Here is a 19859-nt window from a genome sequence, read left to right on the forward strand (position 1 = left end):
TTATCAAATCATGAATATAATGTAAAGTAAATAAAAGAAAAAATAAAGCAAAGTAATTAGGAAAATAAAAATAAATCAAGTTTCAGACAAAAGGAAGAGTGTTCATAAATAATTTTGAATTCTGAATTTGCAGTGAACAGTTAACATTTCTTTTTACAATAATTTTTTATTTATACATATTTATTTGTATATGCATATTATTTCTATATCAGTTTTATTTAAACATATATAAGTCTATATATTAGTAAGTCTATATAGTATTTGTTAAACATAATTTTGAGAACTTAATGTTAAATTTTTTTCCTTTAAAATTTAACTAAAATTACTTGTTTAATATTGTCACATGTTCACGGCTCGGCTATTTTACTGAGACTAGCAAACTAAAAATTTCTTAAATACAATTTACTAATCTAAAACACAGAAAATAAAATAATAGTAATAACAACAATAATAATAATAGTGAATATATGGCATACAAAAGAGTAATTCAAATAAAGACAAGATTTGTTTAAAGACAGTTAAATTATAAAAACAAGAATACATTCTAATTTACTAAACACATTATAATGATTGCTAATACCTAATATTACATTAAAAATAACATACGATTAGACAAGTTTGAAGTTCATACAATTCCATTCTCTGCAAATATTATTACTTTTGCTGTTTACAATAGAACTATCCTACACTTTATGAGTGAATTTAATAGTCACTTTCACTACTGTTTTTTTTCATCAGAAGTGGGACATTTGCCTAAAATAAATGCCCAGCAACAAATACATACTGGGTGTATACAGTTCACCGCCTACTGTGGTGATACCCACTAAAAGCCACTGCCTCACACAATGTGGTGTTGGAATTGCTGTTAAAAGATTACTTCAACATCATGTGCATTTTGCAGGCACACCTCGCATTCATACAAAATATTTATCTCTCATTCACATGTACACCATACACAACAGTACACCATATTTACAACTACCTACACACCTCTTCTTTTATACAACTCTTCTAATAATACAGACTTCACTTATTTACATGACATATATTTATCTTATGTACAACACCCTCCTCTGTGTGAGCCTGCTCAGCAATGCTGGCCTCAGATGGCGAGGGATGGCTCCTGCAGGAACCATCAATGATGATGATGGTGTGGAACACCCACCATCCGCCCCCAAATGCTAGCACCTGACGCCACCCTCACCCAACATCCCCGCTATCCTCTTTCTGCTCTTCTAACAACTTCTGCTGAAGCACTCTCCTAAACCAACTAATACAAGTGCTCCATCCCTCACCGGACGAGAGCATCAGCCGCATAACTCCCTTCAGCGAGTCTAAGCCGTCTTGAGCCCTCTCCTCTTGCCACTGGGGCACTCGAAAAAAGTGTGCTCCACCATGTCCACCTCACTGCAGTACTGACAGCTGTCAGTCTGCCTCCTGCCAATCCTGTGAAGATTGGTCCCCAAATGACCCATGACCAGTCAGCCACTCAACCGTCCAGAAGTCCACCTCCCCATGCGCTCGACTGGCTCACACCACAATGTCTGGGATCAAGCAGAAAATCCACCTTCCCTTTTTCGCTGTCCGCCACTGCAAGCATGCAGCCTCTCACCTCCTGTCTTCCCTTGATGGCCCTGTCCATCCTCTCTTTGACTACCAGATCTAACTGTGGCAGACCCACCACCACGAGAGCAGCGTCCAGGGAGACCGTCCTATAAAGCTGTGTAACCATGATTGCCATCTTTCTGTAAACTCCAAGTATTTCTCTGTATCAGGAAAGCCCCACTCCAAACCAACATAACTTACAGTATAGCTGACACCAACATCCAGTGGCGGCTCGCGTATAGGCACTGTGGAACTGCAGCACCCTCAATTTCCAATTGATATTATCAATAACATTTAATATAATGAGTCCTTTTTTCTTTAATCCTTTTTATACTTGTAATAATCCTTGTATTGTATAATCCTTAAGTTTAATGTGAGTAGCCATCCCCCAGTTTATGAAAAAGAAACAAAAATCATTGTATGGAACTGTGCGCTTCACAGTTCCAGCGACGTGGTTTTGGCTGCTGTGCGCATTCGCACTTAGGAAGCTGCATGGGAAAGAGAGCACTGTCGCTCCCACAGTTCCAACCCTGACATGCTGGTGGAGAGGTAGTTTTTTTTTTACTCCGCTTATGTATGGAATATTCCTTGTTCGTTCCCTTTTCTAGTTTAGTCGGTGGAAGGAATATGAAAGTGGTTTAGTTGTTTTTTCAGTAGTGATCAGAAGATGGGAGAAAGCAAGAGCTTTTTGATTGACAAATCTGTTCAAAAACACACTGGAAGGAGAAAAGAGAAGGTAAGTAAAATCTGATTATGTATTTGTTTCTGTGCACATAGAAATTTAAATTAAGTCAGACTATAGTGTGTTTAAGCAGGCATTTTATTAAATTATTATCTAATAATTCTAAAAAAATATTATCTGCATTGACATTTTGTTATTTATTCGGTTAAATCGAATACGATTTTTAAACACATTGTGCTTAAAAACCCTGTACCATACTCTTGAATGTGATAAAGTGTAAAATTAGATTATTATCCTGCTTCCAGCTATCAATTTGATTTTATATTTTGGTTCTTTTATTTTACAGAAAACTTTAACTATGGCTTTGAAAAGGTCCAAAAAAAATTTCCTGGAGCAGCACTCCAACTAATTTTAGCTACAAGCTGTCACTGCCACCGTCAACGCAGTCAACCTTCCTCTGGATGCTCTAGGGACCCCAGCATTGACCATAAGTCTAACCAATGCTGAGGACATCCTCTCCGCCTTCATGACCATCTGCTGCACATGAAGGGTGAAAAGCACATGGACCTATGGAGCCATACCCCTAATTATTTGGCCCCATTCTTCAAGGCAATATCGACTCCGTCCACTGTGATGGTGAATGGAGACACTTGCTGCCTCCCTGTATCACCATCTCCGTTTTTCTAGTAGCCAATTGCAACCCTTGCTCCTGAAGCCAGGTCCTAATTTCTTCCACCGTCTCCGTCGCAATCGCATGCAACTCTTTGCCTTCACCACTACAGCCAAATCAACGGCGTAGGCCACCGGCTCTATGTTGGGCAGCAACTCCCTTTGATGGGGGTTGTTGTACACCACATTCCATAGAATCGGGCCCAGACCGGACCACTGTGGTACAGCACGCTGCATGGGCATGACGACCTCCTCTCCTTCCTCTGAAGGAAATATTGCTGCACGATTCGGAGTAAATACGGCGCTATACTTCTTTACAACTGCCACAGTATGGCTTCCCATTTCATCGAGGACAAGCAGGGGAATCCTCCTAACATGTCTGGAACCCTGGACCACCCTCTCGACCACCTCTACTACTCTGGACAGCATTCGCCGAGCTTCTTCCCTTGCGGAAGCCATACTGCCTTTCGGAGAATCCTCCAGTTCTCCGCAACTTCTCCTGTAATCTGTTTGCGAACAGAACCTCGAATAATTTTCATAATCTGTTCAACAAACATACTGATCTGTAACGTAAAGGGCCGCCCTCGCGCTCATCCCTCTTAAGCAAAAGGTCTACCCTCGCCGCCTTCCAAGGGACTGGAATGTATTCCTCATACAGATACTTATTGAAGGCCTGTACTTATCGACGATCTGAACAACCACGGCTCGTTCTGCTCCTCCTGACGCACCTCACAGCACCCAACGACTACCTCGATACACCAATGGTCGCTGAGCGCCTCCTCTTCAAGGACCCGCCATCGTATCGCTGACAAATGCCAGGTTGAAGGCGGATTTGGATGTCCCTCAAAAAAGTAGGCACCCCTTACGTATTGAAGTATGCCATATTCAGCGACGCCATCGCCTCCGCCAGTAATCTTCCTCTCTCATTAAGAGTCACATCTCCAAGGTCCGGACTCTGCATTAAAGTCGCCAATCATGATGACAGTTTCCGTATGACCCCTCACCGCCGCCACCAGGAACCTGACCAACTGCTCGATGGTGCTGTTGGGAGAGGCATAACAGCTAAACACCACTTTACCCAACACACAGCCATTCCCTGTCGAATGATAGCCAGCCCGTCTTGCCACCAATTCTGTCTTGAGGAATTGTACCTGAGATCCTTACATTCAATGACCACCGTCACGTTCAACTCCACAACCACCATTATATCTCCTACTTCCCTGGTGATGGCCCAGAGGAGGTTGTGGGACCGTCTGCTCCAATTGACATTGAGCTGAATTAATTTCATTTCCTGCTGCATTGTCCGCTATTTTCATAGTGGCCCTTTGCACCACAACATCTGCATATGGCTCTCTCGCAGCATCCCGCCTTCCTTTTCCTTAGGGTGACCTTTACCCCTTCCTACAACTTTTGCATGAGCTTCTCCGGTCCCTCTCCTACGTTCTTAACCCTGATCAACATATCTATCAACAGTAATTCATTTATGTAATACAAATGTCAATTTTAATATAAAAAAAGTAAATGGTGTTAGAATTCTAGAAGCTTGTAATTTTTTAGATAGCATGGAGCATTGCAATATTTATAACAGTTCAAAATTATTTGACACATGCCAAAGATTTTACAAGTTAATCAATTAAATAACCTAAAGAAAATGAAACTACAGATTTTAGATATCACATAGAAATTCAATTTCTTAAATGAGTACACAACTATCAATAAGAATGTTGCTCCAATAGCTGTAGATAGCAAAATCATGGAGACAGTAGAATTTATTGACGGTGCTATTAGACTCAATAACTGAAAAGAATGATATGGAAATTCCTAATTTTGTGTATGTATTTCTAGAATCAGGTCAAGTGTTAACACTAACTTGAGAAGTGAAGTGTTTTGAATATGTCTTAACTTACATAGTAATAAAAATAAGAGAAGAAAAAACTTCTTTTTAAAGAAAGAATCTTTTTTTAAAGAAAGATTAACTATCAGACCAATAAATCTAAACCAGAAGAATAAATAAATGGTTAATAAATAAACAGGCTATTTTAATATATTTTGCATTAATTACCTAATAAAAAAAATCTTTAAATAACTGCACATATTGTTACGTTTAGAAAGATAAGTTAACTGTAAATGTTTGGCATTTCAGTCAATTACTTATTTTTTACTCTTGCAATCTGCTAACACTAGTCAACAAAAAAAACTTTTTTCATGTATCCGAGATCATACATGGTGATTTTAACTAATTTTGGGGTGCTGAATTCAAACCTGTTATCATAAGTTTTGAAATACATCATGTTTTTTAGATACATATGATTTAAGATTTATTTACCAATAAATGAATAATCACTGTGAAATCAACATTTAAAAAAAAAATTATTTACGTGTATTCATTTACAATTTGTTTAAATCAACTAAATTTTTACTTCCACATGGAAGTATTGTAATTGCGAAAAATTTTGGTTTTCAGATTTCAACAGAAATATTCGTTTTGACCCATCCCTGAATTCATTTTGGCGTGATGTCTATATGTATGTATGTATCTCACATAACTCAAAAATGTTGAATTTTGTATTTAGGACTGTTTAACATCTAGTTGTGCACCTCCCCTTTTGACTGCAATAAACTGAACCAAAAGTATCCAAAAATGCCCAAAATCCAAAAAAATCTGGGTTTTAGACTTTTTCTTAACTACAGTAAGCCTTCATCAAGAACGTTTCAACAATATAGTACTTATTTTCATTGGTTCCAGAGTTAGACCAAATAAACAAATTTTAATTAATGAAATATTTGGATCTTACAAGGGGAAGGCACATCGATTCGAATCAGACATCTCCTTTTTTTTAATTTAAATATATTGATTTGCTAATAATTATTGACTCTGATAGTAAAAAAGTTTTTACAATGAATAATTCAATATAAAAAAAAGAAAAACTATCAGAAGTTATTAATGAAATAAAATTTTATATATTTTTCATTAAAAAAAAATATGTATATGTAATTTAACAGGCGTACAAAGGAAGTCATGTCATGTCCACATCAGATTTTTATTTATTCAAACACAGATAAAGTGAAATACATTAATACAATTTTAAAATAAGTTTCTTAAAGTCTAAATCATTGGAAATACCTTTAAAATAACTGTTTTTAAAAGTTTAAATCATTGGAATTGACTTGCCTTTTATTTTTAAATAATGTTGAAAATTTTTTTCACATGTATGATGTTTAATCATTTCTTTAAACAAAATCCAACAATAGTCACCCATCATTCCAGGATCCCATCTTCCTTGGTACCAATTCTCCATGGTCAGAATATAATGGTGGAAATGCTCACCTTGCTCATCACTGACAGGAGTCCAAATTTTTGGAAAAAAGTATGTGGGAGTGTAGGAAATTAATTTTTAATGATATCCTAAACATTTGTAGTTTTCTAACAGCTTATTAATAAAAAAAAAAGTATTTTCCTTTCTGTTCCTAAAAAACCACCAACAATGTCTTTGAAGGACTTTTATACAGCTAGTTCACATTCACTAAGTTTATCGACAAACATTAAATCCTGGTCCATCTTTGTCTAGTGCCTTTACAAAATTTTTCATGAATCCAAGTTTTATGTGACGTGGCGGCAGAATGATTTTACCACTCTCCATTAATGACAAATAATTTACATTTGTTTCACCAGCCACAATGGCTAGTTCTTTACTTGGTAATGTCTTTTAGTATCACAAATAGCCCAAAGACAAAGAAAGCAACAATATTTCGTAAACCCATCTTGTAAACCAAGAAGTAACGCAACAACTTTCAGATCACTGCAAACTTGCCACATATGCTCTTTATATTTTATTTCTTCTTATATTCATGCCATAGTTTCTAACATTTCTTTCAGGTTGACTGCATGAGCTAATGGAATGGATGGCTGCCTGTTACCATAATGCAATAAAACTGCTTTTATGCTAACTTATGAAGAGTTAATAAAATAGTTTATGAAGAGTCAATAAAAAGACTTCATTCTTCAGGAATATGCTGTTTTTATCAATTCAGAAATAATTTTTCTTTCAAATTTTGGTGTAAATTTATCACAGACATAAAAAAAATTGTCTGGATGATTTGAATATCCACAAACTTTTGGAGAAGCCATGTTGTAGCAAAACACTAATAACTGTGCTAAACACAACACACAGTAAAGATAATTGAAGCTAGACTGAATAAGATTTTAAGCTCTGTAGCAGGGAACAACAGATGTCTGTATGATGTCATCACACAGGCATGTTTGTACGTGTCTACTTCTCATGATACTGTGCATATATTTATTTATTCTTTTCTTTATTAAGCATGTACGCATATTGTTTAAAAGTAAAAATACAGAAACTATTATAAACTCAGTAGTAGTTGATCAAAATGAGATTATACAATTTTTTTACAAATTTACAATTTACATAAAGCCTTTATGTGGTATCAAATTTCAATAACATATTTGATAATAGCACCCAAATTACAGTGAGAAAAGTTAAGTAACATGTTAATATACAAATTTTGTGTTTAGTGTAATTTTTAAAAAATATTATAATACCAAAATAAAAAAAGCATTTTTTAAAATGCAGTTTCAATAAAATAGAAATTAACCATGTCAAACTACAACATGATGGCTAACAGCTGATTTTATTTTGATGACTTATAAAACAATGACATCAAAAATTGTTGAAAAATAAAAAAAACAAAGGAAGGTAATCCAAATGGTATTAAACTTCAGACAATTGAAATAAATTATTAACTGAAATACTGATTATTGTACGTAAATGAATTTAGTAACATTTTTGCAAGAGTGCTATTGAAAAAATGACCATTAGAAAATAGTCAATTGCCACAATTTTCTTTGTCTGCTCTTATTTTATTTCACTCTGTGTATCACCAATCTCTTTCTTTATCATGAAAAAACTGGTACCTGCCACTTATTACAGCAGAGATCATAAATCACTGTATGTGAATATTACTTCAAAGTGAGAAAATTCAGGAGAAACAAATCATAAACTAAAATATGCTGAAGACAATTGTAAAAATGGGATTCAAATAAAATACACATTATTAAACAATAGAAATGTTTAATTATAAACAAACTTAATAAACATTAACATAGAGATGGCCATAAAGTAATACTATTAACAAACCTTCACTTAAACCTTAAAAAGCGTTTTCTCTTTTTTCTTTTCTTCTCATTAAGCAATAGTTATAATAAAAACATATAATATTGTTATTTACTCTTAAACAGAATAAAAATTTTATGATATGACAATATTATTCATAATAATTACAGTTTTACAAAACTTACATAAAAACAAATCTAAAAAAATAAACTGGTACATGTTTTTTTTGACATTATTCACATCTTGTAATTAACATACAAATGTCATTAAAATTATCACGAATATGTAGACAACATTATCATAAATTGATAATATACTTTCATGTAATTTTTTCTTCCCCCATTTACTTTTATTTCACAAATCTGTCTGTAAAAAAAAAACAAAAAAAAATGTAATGCAATATTACAATTTAATTTTTTTCTTCGAAGAGAGTAAAGGTAGGTAGCAACAATATTAAAAAATACCTAATCTGTAGCATTTTACAGTATATACAGTAGTAGTATAATAACAGCAACATCTTTAAATATACATAATTACCTCTTCAGCAACATACAAAGATATATATTATATATACATTTTACCCACATAAGAAAAAAATACCACACACAAATATAAAATTTTTAATAAAAATTTCTTTCATATCACAAATTATAACTTTCATGAAATTTACTTCAGATTTAATTTTATTAATAAAAAAATTGGTTTCTTGTTACATACTTAAAATTACTAATATTCAGAAGTTACTTCCAAAAAAAATCAAAATAAATTGTTATCTGCTATCACCAAATTGTTAAAAAGTATAAGGAGACATTAATACATTTTTTATTCAATTATTTCAAAAGTTTTATTAATTCATTTCTAATTTTTTTTATTAATCTAATACTTGTAACAAATTTAGTCAGTTACTATTCTGTCATTAATATTGTTTCAGTACCTTCTGTTAGTGGTACACATTTATTTACAAGGTTATGTAAGAGTATTACATTCTGTTATACAGTATTCATAGAAGTATTCTGTTATAGAAAAAAAAAATCAGTTATGTCTTTAGATTATTTTATATATTCATGTTAAAATTTAACGTCATTGTGGAAAAAATTCACCCACTTACCCATTGCCTTATATATAAAAAAACCTTTTTACCCATGTTGAAGGTAATATAACAGTATAAAAGAATTCTTCATTTTAAAACAAAAGTTTATTCCTGAATAAAGTACATGTACACATAAACAGCGATACAAGCTACATGAAATTCAGGGTGAAATGATTTGCTTGAAAATAGTTAAGTCAATACTTCAAAGTGAAATCTTTAAATACAAAAATATGCTGTTAATGCAAGTTGTGGTATTTATTGACTACATAATTAATCAAAATGTTCTATTAACACAACCATAACAACAATCGTCTAAAGTGAGCTCATTCATGAAAATGGCAATGCTGAAGAATATACCACGCCAGTTGTTAAAGAGCCTGCTTTCTCCATTGAACTGAATATACGTAAGCATCTCAAGCCGAATGGAGTGAATGTACTGTTAAATCCTACAGTAGCAAACAAATTAATCCAAAAAAGCGAATTTTTGTTCTGTTGTAGGGAATTTTCATTCTATGGCAGCCTGCTTGGTGTTTCAGGTTATGTTGTTCATATACAAACAGAATTAGTGGTTTTTATGCTTTTATAAATCATTGTCAATTAGTTTTTGGTGACCTTGTGAGTTTATATTATAAAGTTTGTTATTCACTTCTAGTTAATACAATACATATAACCCCACTAAAGCAGTCAAAAATTGTTGCTCAGTCCCACCACACAAATGACTCGAAGAGGTTGCCAATAAGTGTAGTGTGGGTTTAAGTATTGTAAATGAAACTGTGGATACGGAAACAGGTTTTGTCTCTCCAAACAGAAAAGGAAAATGTGGATGGAAAAAGAAAACCATGCCTACACAGGATAGACTACTAAGAAAAAGCAAAATAAATCCAAGACTGTCAGCTGTTTACCTTAATAAGGACTAGGAGAGCCAGTGGGGCTAATGTTTCTGATATGACAGTTCATAGAACATTGTTGGCAGTGGGAAGGATTGCTCAGAACCCTAAAAAGAAGCAGTTATTGACACAGGTTATGAAGACAAAAGGACTTCAATGGGCAAAGGAACATAAAGAATGAACTATTAAGATGTGGGATAAGTTATTTTTTCAGACCAGACTCAATTATTTGTACAAGGAGGGAGAGGGGGTGAGAGAGTAGCAGCCTACATTCGTAAGTCAGCGATGAGAAGACTACTATACCAGCACACCTGCAACAAGCGCCCAACGCCCAGCCAAAAAGATGTTTTACATATGAAGGGTCAAGAACACTTATGCCTGTGGATGGGATGATGAGATCAGACCAATACATTAACATATGCCAAAGAACCCAGAACTCATTTTCCAACAGAACCTTGCACCATGTCATGCTGAACTAAATATACATTGGTGGAAATAATTAAGTGCATTGACTCATAGTATTGAATCCTCTCCATAAAATGAATAATTCTATTTTAAAATAAATACAAAGAAATGTAACTTTTACAAGAATAACTGAGTTAATAAGAAGTGAAGTTTATAAGATACATTTTCATCATTACAATAGATGTAATAAGTTTAGATCTTGCTTGAAAATCAAAGATACAACTGAAATAAGAGAAAGATACAAATTCTACTTGAATCAAACCAGAGATAGCTAAAAAACCAACTAGCACGCCATTAATAAATCTGAATTAAAAGAACTTTATTGTTTAGGCAATAAAATTACAAAGGATGTATTACTATTACAAGCAAAAGATCAAGAGCTTTTAAAGGAAAAAAAATTTGTCAGTACTGATTTCAGAATAATGGCAGTGATATCAGAAGGCCAGAAATGGAAAAATAAAACATTTTGAAAATTTGTTTTGAAGAATTTAGAGCCATGGATGGAATGAAATTTTTTCCAATAACTCTTTTGGTAAAACCATAAAAATTGAGAATTGTGTAACATAACCTTACCATCAATCGCAACATTAAATTGTTGTGAATAAAATAGAGAATTTCCGCCACTATAAACATTCTATGAAAAGCACAATTTCTATTACTTTCATAACACAGTAAGCAAAAAAATAAAATCCAACTGTATATAAAATCTGATTTTCAATTTGCAATTCTTGTATAAATATACATATATATATATATATATCAATTTTTTTTTTTATTTTTGGTTCGTGCAGTGATAAAAGCTCAAAATAAAGTGATTTAAGATGAGCTGGAAAAAAGCAGATAATCACCAAAAAGAATGAAAGTTTGTGGGTGATGTATATATACATTTAAAATACTTGGGATTACATTTATAAATAGCAGGAAATACAAGAATTAAAACTATAACGGAGACAAATATTAAAGCACATAAAACAATATAATCAGTAGAAAGTAACAGGATACAATAAAAAGATGTCTTAATCCAATTGCAGATCACATGTTGTATATTTCTAAAATTACATATAAGAGGGGGTTAAAAAACACATAAGATTGGAATAGAGAAGCAGAAAATTTTAAATAACAGGTGTAACTTGAGTAATCAATAAGTAGTGTGTTGATCATTTCAACTCTATACATCCTCCTAATTACAAAATTATACTTCCTGTAGTATAATTTACTGGTAGCAAACAAGTCAATTCAACACAACACAATTGTACTGCTCAGACATAAAATTACAAATGCATTTGTGTAAGGTAAGGAAATAAAGTTCAAGTCCAAACAGATACTAATATAAACAAATTAACTGATGCAACACTAATCAACAACAGACCAACTGAAAGTTACCATTGATTTTATGTGTGGATATATTTTTCATAATCTGAATATTAATGTAACACATTTTATCACAACTGCCTTAATTTTTTTTTTCTAATATGAAGGCAAACAACTAATAACATTAATTAGATTTCCTTATTAGCTATTATTAGCTGCTAAAAAATAACATTATGATATGTAAAAAAAAAAAAAAACAAAGAAACAACAATATAAATTTTTATTATTTATACACAAATTTATATATATTTTTTAATTAACAATCGGAAATTATTTAAATAATAATTACATTAGAAACAAAGTCATCATAAATAACATCTGTACACAATTCTTAGTATAATATTTGGCCATATAATAATTTCAGATACATAAAAATGGAATGCAGCAATATATTTTCTTTAATTATTCAAACTTTTCTTTTTAACAAAACAATATTTATATGAAAAAAAAACCTTCACACCAATACAATTATCATTCATTTTTATTTCTTTTTAACTAATTTGTTCTAGCTATTAATTAAATTAACTAAATTGTAATAATTATAACAATTAACATAAGAATTAAAAATAAACATGGATACTAAACAATAAAATTAATGTAAATTAAAATCATAACAACAATGAAACTTTCCGTGCTCATCTTTAAGGAGATATCTGTATGTAAAAAAATTGTTTATAGAAAACAATACTATTTTCAAATTTGCTTTCAATGTGAATGTCTCAACAAAACATATTTGTAGAAAATAATATCCCACTCATGTCAACAAGAACATATTAATAATATAAAAAAATAATATAAATTGTACCTCATTTTTAACTGAAGTATTTACACATATTTTAATATTAACTAAGGCACTGAAGTATAATTAAAATAAATAGATCTTGAATTACACCCTTCAGCTTATAAATAGCATAGGTAACATGAATAACAAAATGAGATAAAAAATAATCAACATAACAAAAAGTACAAGTTTTTTTATTATCTATTAAAATAGTTTTATTGGTATAAAATTAACATATTTATTGCAATGCATAAGCAGTCAATTTATTTTGTTAAGTTAAACACTGCATTATTGTAATACCAGAACTTAAATACTTATACAATCTAGAGACCATGTTCAAAATGTTAGCTGTAGTCATCAACAGTACTTAAACCTTATATACTGTATCAACTGAATTCTGTTTATTATATCACAAAACATTCTGGCTGAAAATTAAAAAATGTAAAATGCTTTCAATTTATTAATTTATTATTTTTTTTAATGTAAAAAATATAAAAATAGTACATTTTAACAATTATGTGACAAAAGGTAATAATGAGAGTGCTGGCTAATAACATTCAGCTGTTCACAGGTGCACTGTTTTTCCTTATTTAAATTTTTACTGGGCATTAAGTAAGTAGAGTTTTCTTATTTTAAATTATATAAATTTGTAATTGTGTTAATTCAATTAACACAAAATAGGTGTAATTTTTATATACGTTCATTTATCTGTTTTCATTTTTATGGTAAACATTTTATAACAATTTTTTGTTTCATTTTTAATAATTAACTGCTTATTCTGATATATTGGTTCTGCTTAACATATTTTAAGAGATAGCATAAAACAAAACAAAAAAAGTAATATCTGTATAAAGGTTCAATACAGCTGGATATTTGATGGTTAATATAAAAAATTATCTTCAAAGTAAATTTCTTGCTGAAAATTTTTTTACTTTAAATTATTCAACACTTGCTTAATAAACATAGCTCAATTCTGACCTACCAATTCATTTCACTTATTATGTTTTAATTAAGCTATAACCAACCTTATTATGTTTTAATTAAACTATAACCAACAACTAAATACATAGTGAATAAAGTCCTTGAATAATTTAAAGTCTATAATAAAACAATACATATAACTAAAGAAACATTTACAAACATCAAACTACAAGGGGAATAATCAGATTTATTTGAAATAAAAACAGGTGTACTCTCTAGCAAAAACAAAAGCCGAGTTGAAACAAGAATACTCAGAAAAATATAAGGATGAAATTTACATAAAATTTAACATTTTTTGATCATATTTTTTTTTAAAAAACATAAGCTAATCTTTTATACTTAACATACCTAACTTCAACAGGTGAAAATTTAAATCACAGGAGTAGTGATCATACAATCAATAAAACCGAAAATAAATACAGAATGTATTCATACAGTTAATAAGATTTAAATTTAAATACATATATTTAATAAAAGTTTTTTTTGCAAAAATGGCAAATAAGTATGGGGGGGAAAGAACTGAAAATTAATGAGCAGCGAGAAGAATAAATTTAGAAAGAAAATCTGCAAAACAGTTTTAATTTGGTATTATTAATAACAAATTCATTATGACTAATCTAATACTTCATTAAACTGACAAAATTTAGTCTATATAATATAGAAACTATGGGACTATTTTTAAAAACAAAAAACAGCTGCACCGCAGAGAAATATTAGGCAGAAGCCACACATCAAATGTCATTAATAAAAGACAACTTGATCTGTTTTGCAGTAAACATGTTAACACAATTGATATTAAATATATGTGGGAATTATCATTTATTTACAGCTTAATAAAACTTTTTCTCTGTTCTCTATGTTAAGCAATATCATTCAAAAAAATCAGAAAAAATTAATGATATTACCAGAAAAAACTAATAATATTGAGCAACAAATAAATAAAATTAATTTTTATAAACAATTACATTCTGCTGCTAGGATGCAATTTGGTAGACTATTTAACATTCAACTATAATTAAATTTAACAGACCATCTCCTAAATTACAAACAAAATCAAACCTTATAATAAAATGTCCTATACAACATGATCAATTATAATAACTTTATCCTTGAAAATATTTCCTATAGTGCTTTAGATCATGAAACGGTGATATAAGTATTTATTTTCCCATAAATTTTTAACCACAACAAAATATTGTGATGTTTACCCTTTTCATCAGTTTCAGTGAAACAAGTTATCTAATTATTAAAGATATTAAAATTGAAAACTGGTCTTCTGTGAAAGTTGGAATTCACTTATGTTCATAAGCAGTACTGATGATCTCGAACAAGAATAACCAAATTGTACGCAATCCTTCTGAGAGCTGATTCCCCCCCCCCCTTCAACTACGACCATCACTTTCCTTATCCTTTATTTTTTCTTCTTTGGGCAAATATCACAAGAATTGGGCTGGCCACCCTAGTTCCCTCTATGGTACCATGTTGGCACTTTCTGCTTTCAGTAGACGGAACACAGCAGTGTTTTATTTACTAAAACCTTTAGTGGAATAGCAGCTCTGTATGCCTATTTTGAATATGAGAATCTATTAATAGGTCTCCTTTTTCAATTTTATGAAACAGTTCATAATGTAGAAAGTTTCTTAAATCACTGACAATCAACAAGTTTACAAAGTCATAATATAAAATACAAAACTTACTACTTTATTATTTTTAACAGGTGTTCATTAGATTCTTGTGAATTTACATAACAAGGAAATAATGACATTTTTCCTGTTACTACTGCACTCTTGCAGAAATGTTGGCATAATGTAACAAAAATTCATCAAAACAAAGACCATGTGATTTGCCAAAAAATTAGCAAGAGCTTGCAGTTTTAAAAATTAATCAACTTTGAACACTTTTTTTAAATTTTAATTTAAGTTTCAAGTTTATAATTTTGTTTTCTAAAATAGCACATAAAAAAGGAGAACTTTTAAAATTTTTCTGGCATTGTCTTAAAGAGACCAAAGTAAATTTTAAATTATAAACACTCCTTTTAGTAATTTCACCAATACACATATGTTTTACTTATTTTATAATTATAGAATGTTGCACTCTAAAACCCTGAAAGTCACTCTTGATAGGGGTTTAATGTTTTTTAAATTAAAATTTTATTGTTTTCTAAAGTTGTAATTTCTTGGGGAAAGATTAGAATGTATTCTAAAAGAGGATACCACTATCAAACTTACAGATTCAAAAAATCAAAATAAATAAGTCAATGATTATAATGATAAGGTTATATCTGGTTATGTATTGCAGAGAACAAGTACCAAATTTTAAAGTTACAGTTTCAATAATCATAAATAATTTTTTTAACATAAATACTATAATATTACAGAAAATATTATTTAACAAAAGATATCTTTTCTGAAAATTGTTAAAAATGGACGGTTAGGAAAAACATTAATGTATAAATAAACGGATATTAAAATATATATTTTAGTATCCATGTGTATGATTTTTACAGAGATGAGTTATATTTTAACAAGCCAAACAAAATCCCTATTTTTTTTAGTAGTCTACAATTCCCATTATTTTTCAGATAGCCTAAAGAGTAAAATTGTTCACTTGTTTATAGCAAATAAACAATAAAAAAAAAAATAAAAATACAAGAATAATTTTTTAATAATTCTCATAATAATTTATTAAGCAAATTACATTCATATTCAATTTATACGTTTAGGTAAAATGTACTTGATAATTTATGTAAATATAATAGCTTCTCATATTATATTAATAAACACGTCAATTTTTTAAAGACATGCCCAACATGTATTTGATAGACCTTTTTTATCTTAATTAAAAAAAGATGTTCTCAATTTGACTGGCAATATATTAATTATTTATTTTATACGTGCTTTATTTTTTTACCAAATCCAAAGGAATTCATGACTTTTATTTTTTTAATATGTAAAAATGTACACTCATAGGGGTTAGCAGTAATAACACAAAAGAAAATTCAACTATATCAAATTCTTTTATATCATTTACGGTGTTTTGTGAAAAAATTTCAATTATTCTTCTGCAGTAACAAATATTATAAAATTTTACATATACATAAAATAGCAGTAGTCATTTTTTTTAATGCAGTGACTGAATTCAATAGTACTATTTACAAATCAAGATCCTGACAAACTGGGTTTTTTTAATATGTAGTCAACATCTGAGAAGGTGAATTTTATTTAAAACAAAATAACTGCTTTTTTATTTTCTACACAAAAGAAAATTTATACCCAAGGTTAGTTAAAACAAAAAAAGAAGAGTAACAATAATCTACCACTGGAAAAACAACACATAAAATAAGAACCAGCTAATACGAAATAGCTAATACAAAAGAAACCATCAGTTTTTAATTCAGCCCTCATATGTTCAACATAATAGCTATGACTTGGGTTAAAAAGAAAATTCATCAAATTAGACATAACTTCCAACTTGCTACAAAGATGGTAAAGTAACATTTTTAATCTATCTCCTTGAATCATCAGAATAAGAAATTACTGAGCACTAATTAATTTAATGACCAGGAAAATAATAAATTATTTTCAGATAAAAATGAAGCACACAATATTCTCTTGTTGATATTGTAATTTTTTCCATATTAACATGCGTTAAATTTTTGATTTTAATAAATCAAATTTATCAATCTTTTTGAGTTATAAATTTTAGATATAATTCTTTCCATAAATACAAAACTGATTACCATAAAAAAGTTCTACTGTAAAAAAATAAAACTCATCAGAGATTTACAATCTTTATAATTCAATTACAATTAAGAAGAAAAAAAATCAGTATAATAATAGTAAAATCAGTATAATAATAGTATAATCAGTAAAATCAGTATAACAAGTTAATAATTATTACAATTAAAAATTAAAAATAAAAAACAAAGATACAATATATAATGCATTATAATAAACCAATACGAACTTAAAACGCTATAAGAAAACTGTTCCACAGAAAAGCATAATAATTATTTAGATGTCTTTATTAATACCTGTACCAGTTAAAGGAAATATTAATCAACAACAATATTTCTTTTACTTATATTGTAGCAGTAATATATATATATATAAATATATATATAAGATATGAACACATAAGGTGGCTTATAAGAGCTCACAGTGGATTTGAATTTTTTTGACTGACACACAGTTCAGCAAACCTATTTCTTAATCTTTCACGCAATTTTTGACGTTGTTCATCAAACAGACGACGATGCATTTTAAATTCTTGTACCACTTCAGGTGGTATATTAAGTTCTTCATCAGATGAACATGATTCCTAAAAAAAAAATGAAGCAACTAATAATGCCAGTTAAGTAAAATAAACTTTCAATTTCTTAACCTATTAATTTTCAATAAATACACAAAAGAATTATTCAGATTATTTATTTTTCCAGCAAAAGGTTGTACAACTTCCTGCAAATTAAGATGGTTTTGCGTAGTCTAATTGACCAGCTTATGTGAGGGTAGTGTAAGAAGTAATACCTATCTGCATATACCTTACTACATGTCTATTTCTATTCTGTTGGTCTTGGTCAACTGTCTGCTTAGCTTGTGAGAGTTCTCATTGTGTTCTTTATACTTTTGTAATTTGTATGTATTTAAAATGACAAGAAAATAGAGAATGCCAGTGTGTGAGGCAAGACCTGTGATTTGATTTATTAATAAAGAAATATGTGACCAAGATATTCACTGTTAAATCAAGGAAATTTGCACACTAAACTTCACTACTTTGAATGAAAGGGCTGTCCCCTATCATGGCACATAGAGAAAAATATTTTAGTAATATACGACTGATATACATAATGTACCATTACCACGTAAGAACACTATTTTGAGAGATGATACTAGAGCTGAGAATAAGTTAAAAACTTGTATAATAAACACTGATCCAGAAATGCTTCATTTTTTTTTCAGTTACAGCTGCCAAAAAAATTCTCCCTTATTTTTCATAAGTAGGTATACATCCCTATAGATTTTTTGGTCACAAATTATAGTAAATAAATTTATTTTGATGTTATTTGACTTGGAACATTAATCAAAAAATGGTTCCCAGAATATCACTAATATTTTTTTGAAAAAAGTCAAAACTAAGAAATTCAAGTCAAAACACAACTTTTACGTTGGTATAATTTTGTTTAATTGCCAATGAATTAAGCTTTATAACAAATATTGTACAGAAGTTAATTCTGAGAAAATTCATGTAAATAAAAAAAAAAGTAATTCAAAAGAGTTGACTAATTAGAAGAACAAGACTCCAGAAATTTAACAAATAAAAATCAACACCATTAATATTCTAGCAAGTGAAAATAAAACCAATTACAGTTAACTAAATTTCATTAGACTGTATTGAATGTTTAAAATTCTACTATTAAAATCAATGCACTTCTTAACATGTTTCTGTAAATCTTGTGTTGCTCATCTCAAAACATTATCATGTTCCTTTATGAGGACAAAACTATTTCAAATTCAAGCATCAGTTCATCTTGCTCATTAACTTAATACACATCCAAGACCTACATTAAAAAAACGTAAGATTTACATTAACTTAATACATCCAAATCTATTTTTCAGTAAAATGTTGATTTAAAAATTCTGTTACGGAACGAGTATAATGTGAAAGAATATTATAGTGTTAAAAAAATATACATGTCCATTCATTTAGACAACAGGATGATATTTTCCAGCAGAAAAAAAACATTCTATAAACCTTTAGGAAACTTTTCCAATCACAGTGATGTAGCATGTGATCCATCACAGTGGTATGTGATTTCTCTTACTATTTGACTTTTTTACTGAGTACTTATACCTATTTGAGTTTTTAAATTGTCTGCTACTTTGGTGAGAAATTTTTATTTCTTAATTAGCTAGCAACTTTAACAAAATTATTTTATAATTTATAACAATTCATAAAAAATCAAATCATTCTTGATCTCATAAAATTAACACTTATGATTAATTGAGCAATCAAACACATATATGTAACAGAAAAGTTAAATAATGAAAAATAAAAAACAACATAAAACATATAGTAATTGAAAATGGATATGATACTACTTTAATTAATATTTATAAAAAACAACTATCAGAACACAATAACAAAATAGCTACCCTACAAACACTACACAATAAGACCAAAAAAGTGGAATAATATA

The 19859-nt window shown here is 29.8% G+C and overlaps 1 protein-coding gene across 3 annotated transcripts in view; it reads right to left on the bottom strand.

Moving 5' to 3' along the window:
- Positions 1–8032: 8032 nt before the first annotated feature.
- LOC142323807 (gametogenetin-binding protein 2) overlaps positions 8033–19859 on the bottom strand; it is a 61430-nt gene continuing 49603 nt past the window's right edge. The window contains exon 12 of one of the 3 annotated variants that reach the window (XM_075364050.1): positions 8033–8454. In XM_075364050.1, the coding sequence (XP_075220165.1) occupies positions 8443–8454 (12 nt within the window). In that variant the 3' untranslated portion in view covers positions 8033–8442. Of the gene's footprint in view, positions 17984–19859 lie in introns of all 3 variants that reach the window. The other 2 variants (XM_075364049.1, XM_075364048.1) reach the window with 2 other exon arrangements.

Source organism: Lycorma delicatula, chromosome 4 (genome assembly GCF_047948215.1).
Source record: "Lycorma delicatula isolate Av1 chromosome 4, ASM4794821v1, whole genome shotgun sequence".
Lineage (NCBI taxonomy): Eukaryota > Metazoa > Arthropoda > Insecta > Hemiptera > Fulgoridae > Lycorma > Lycorma delicatula.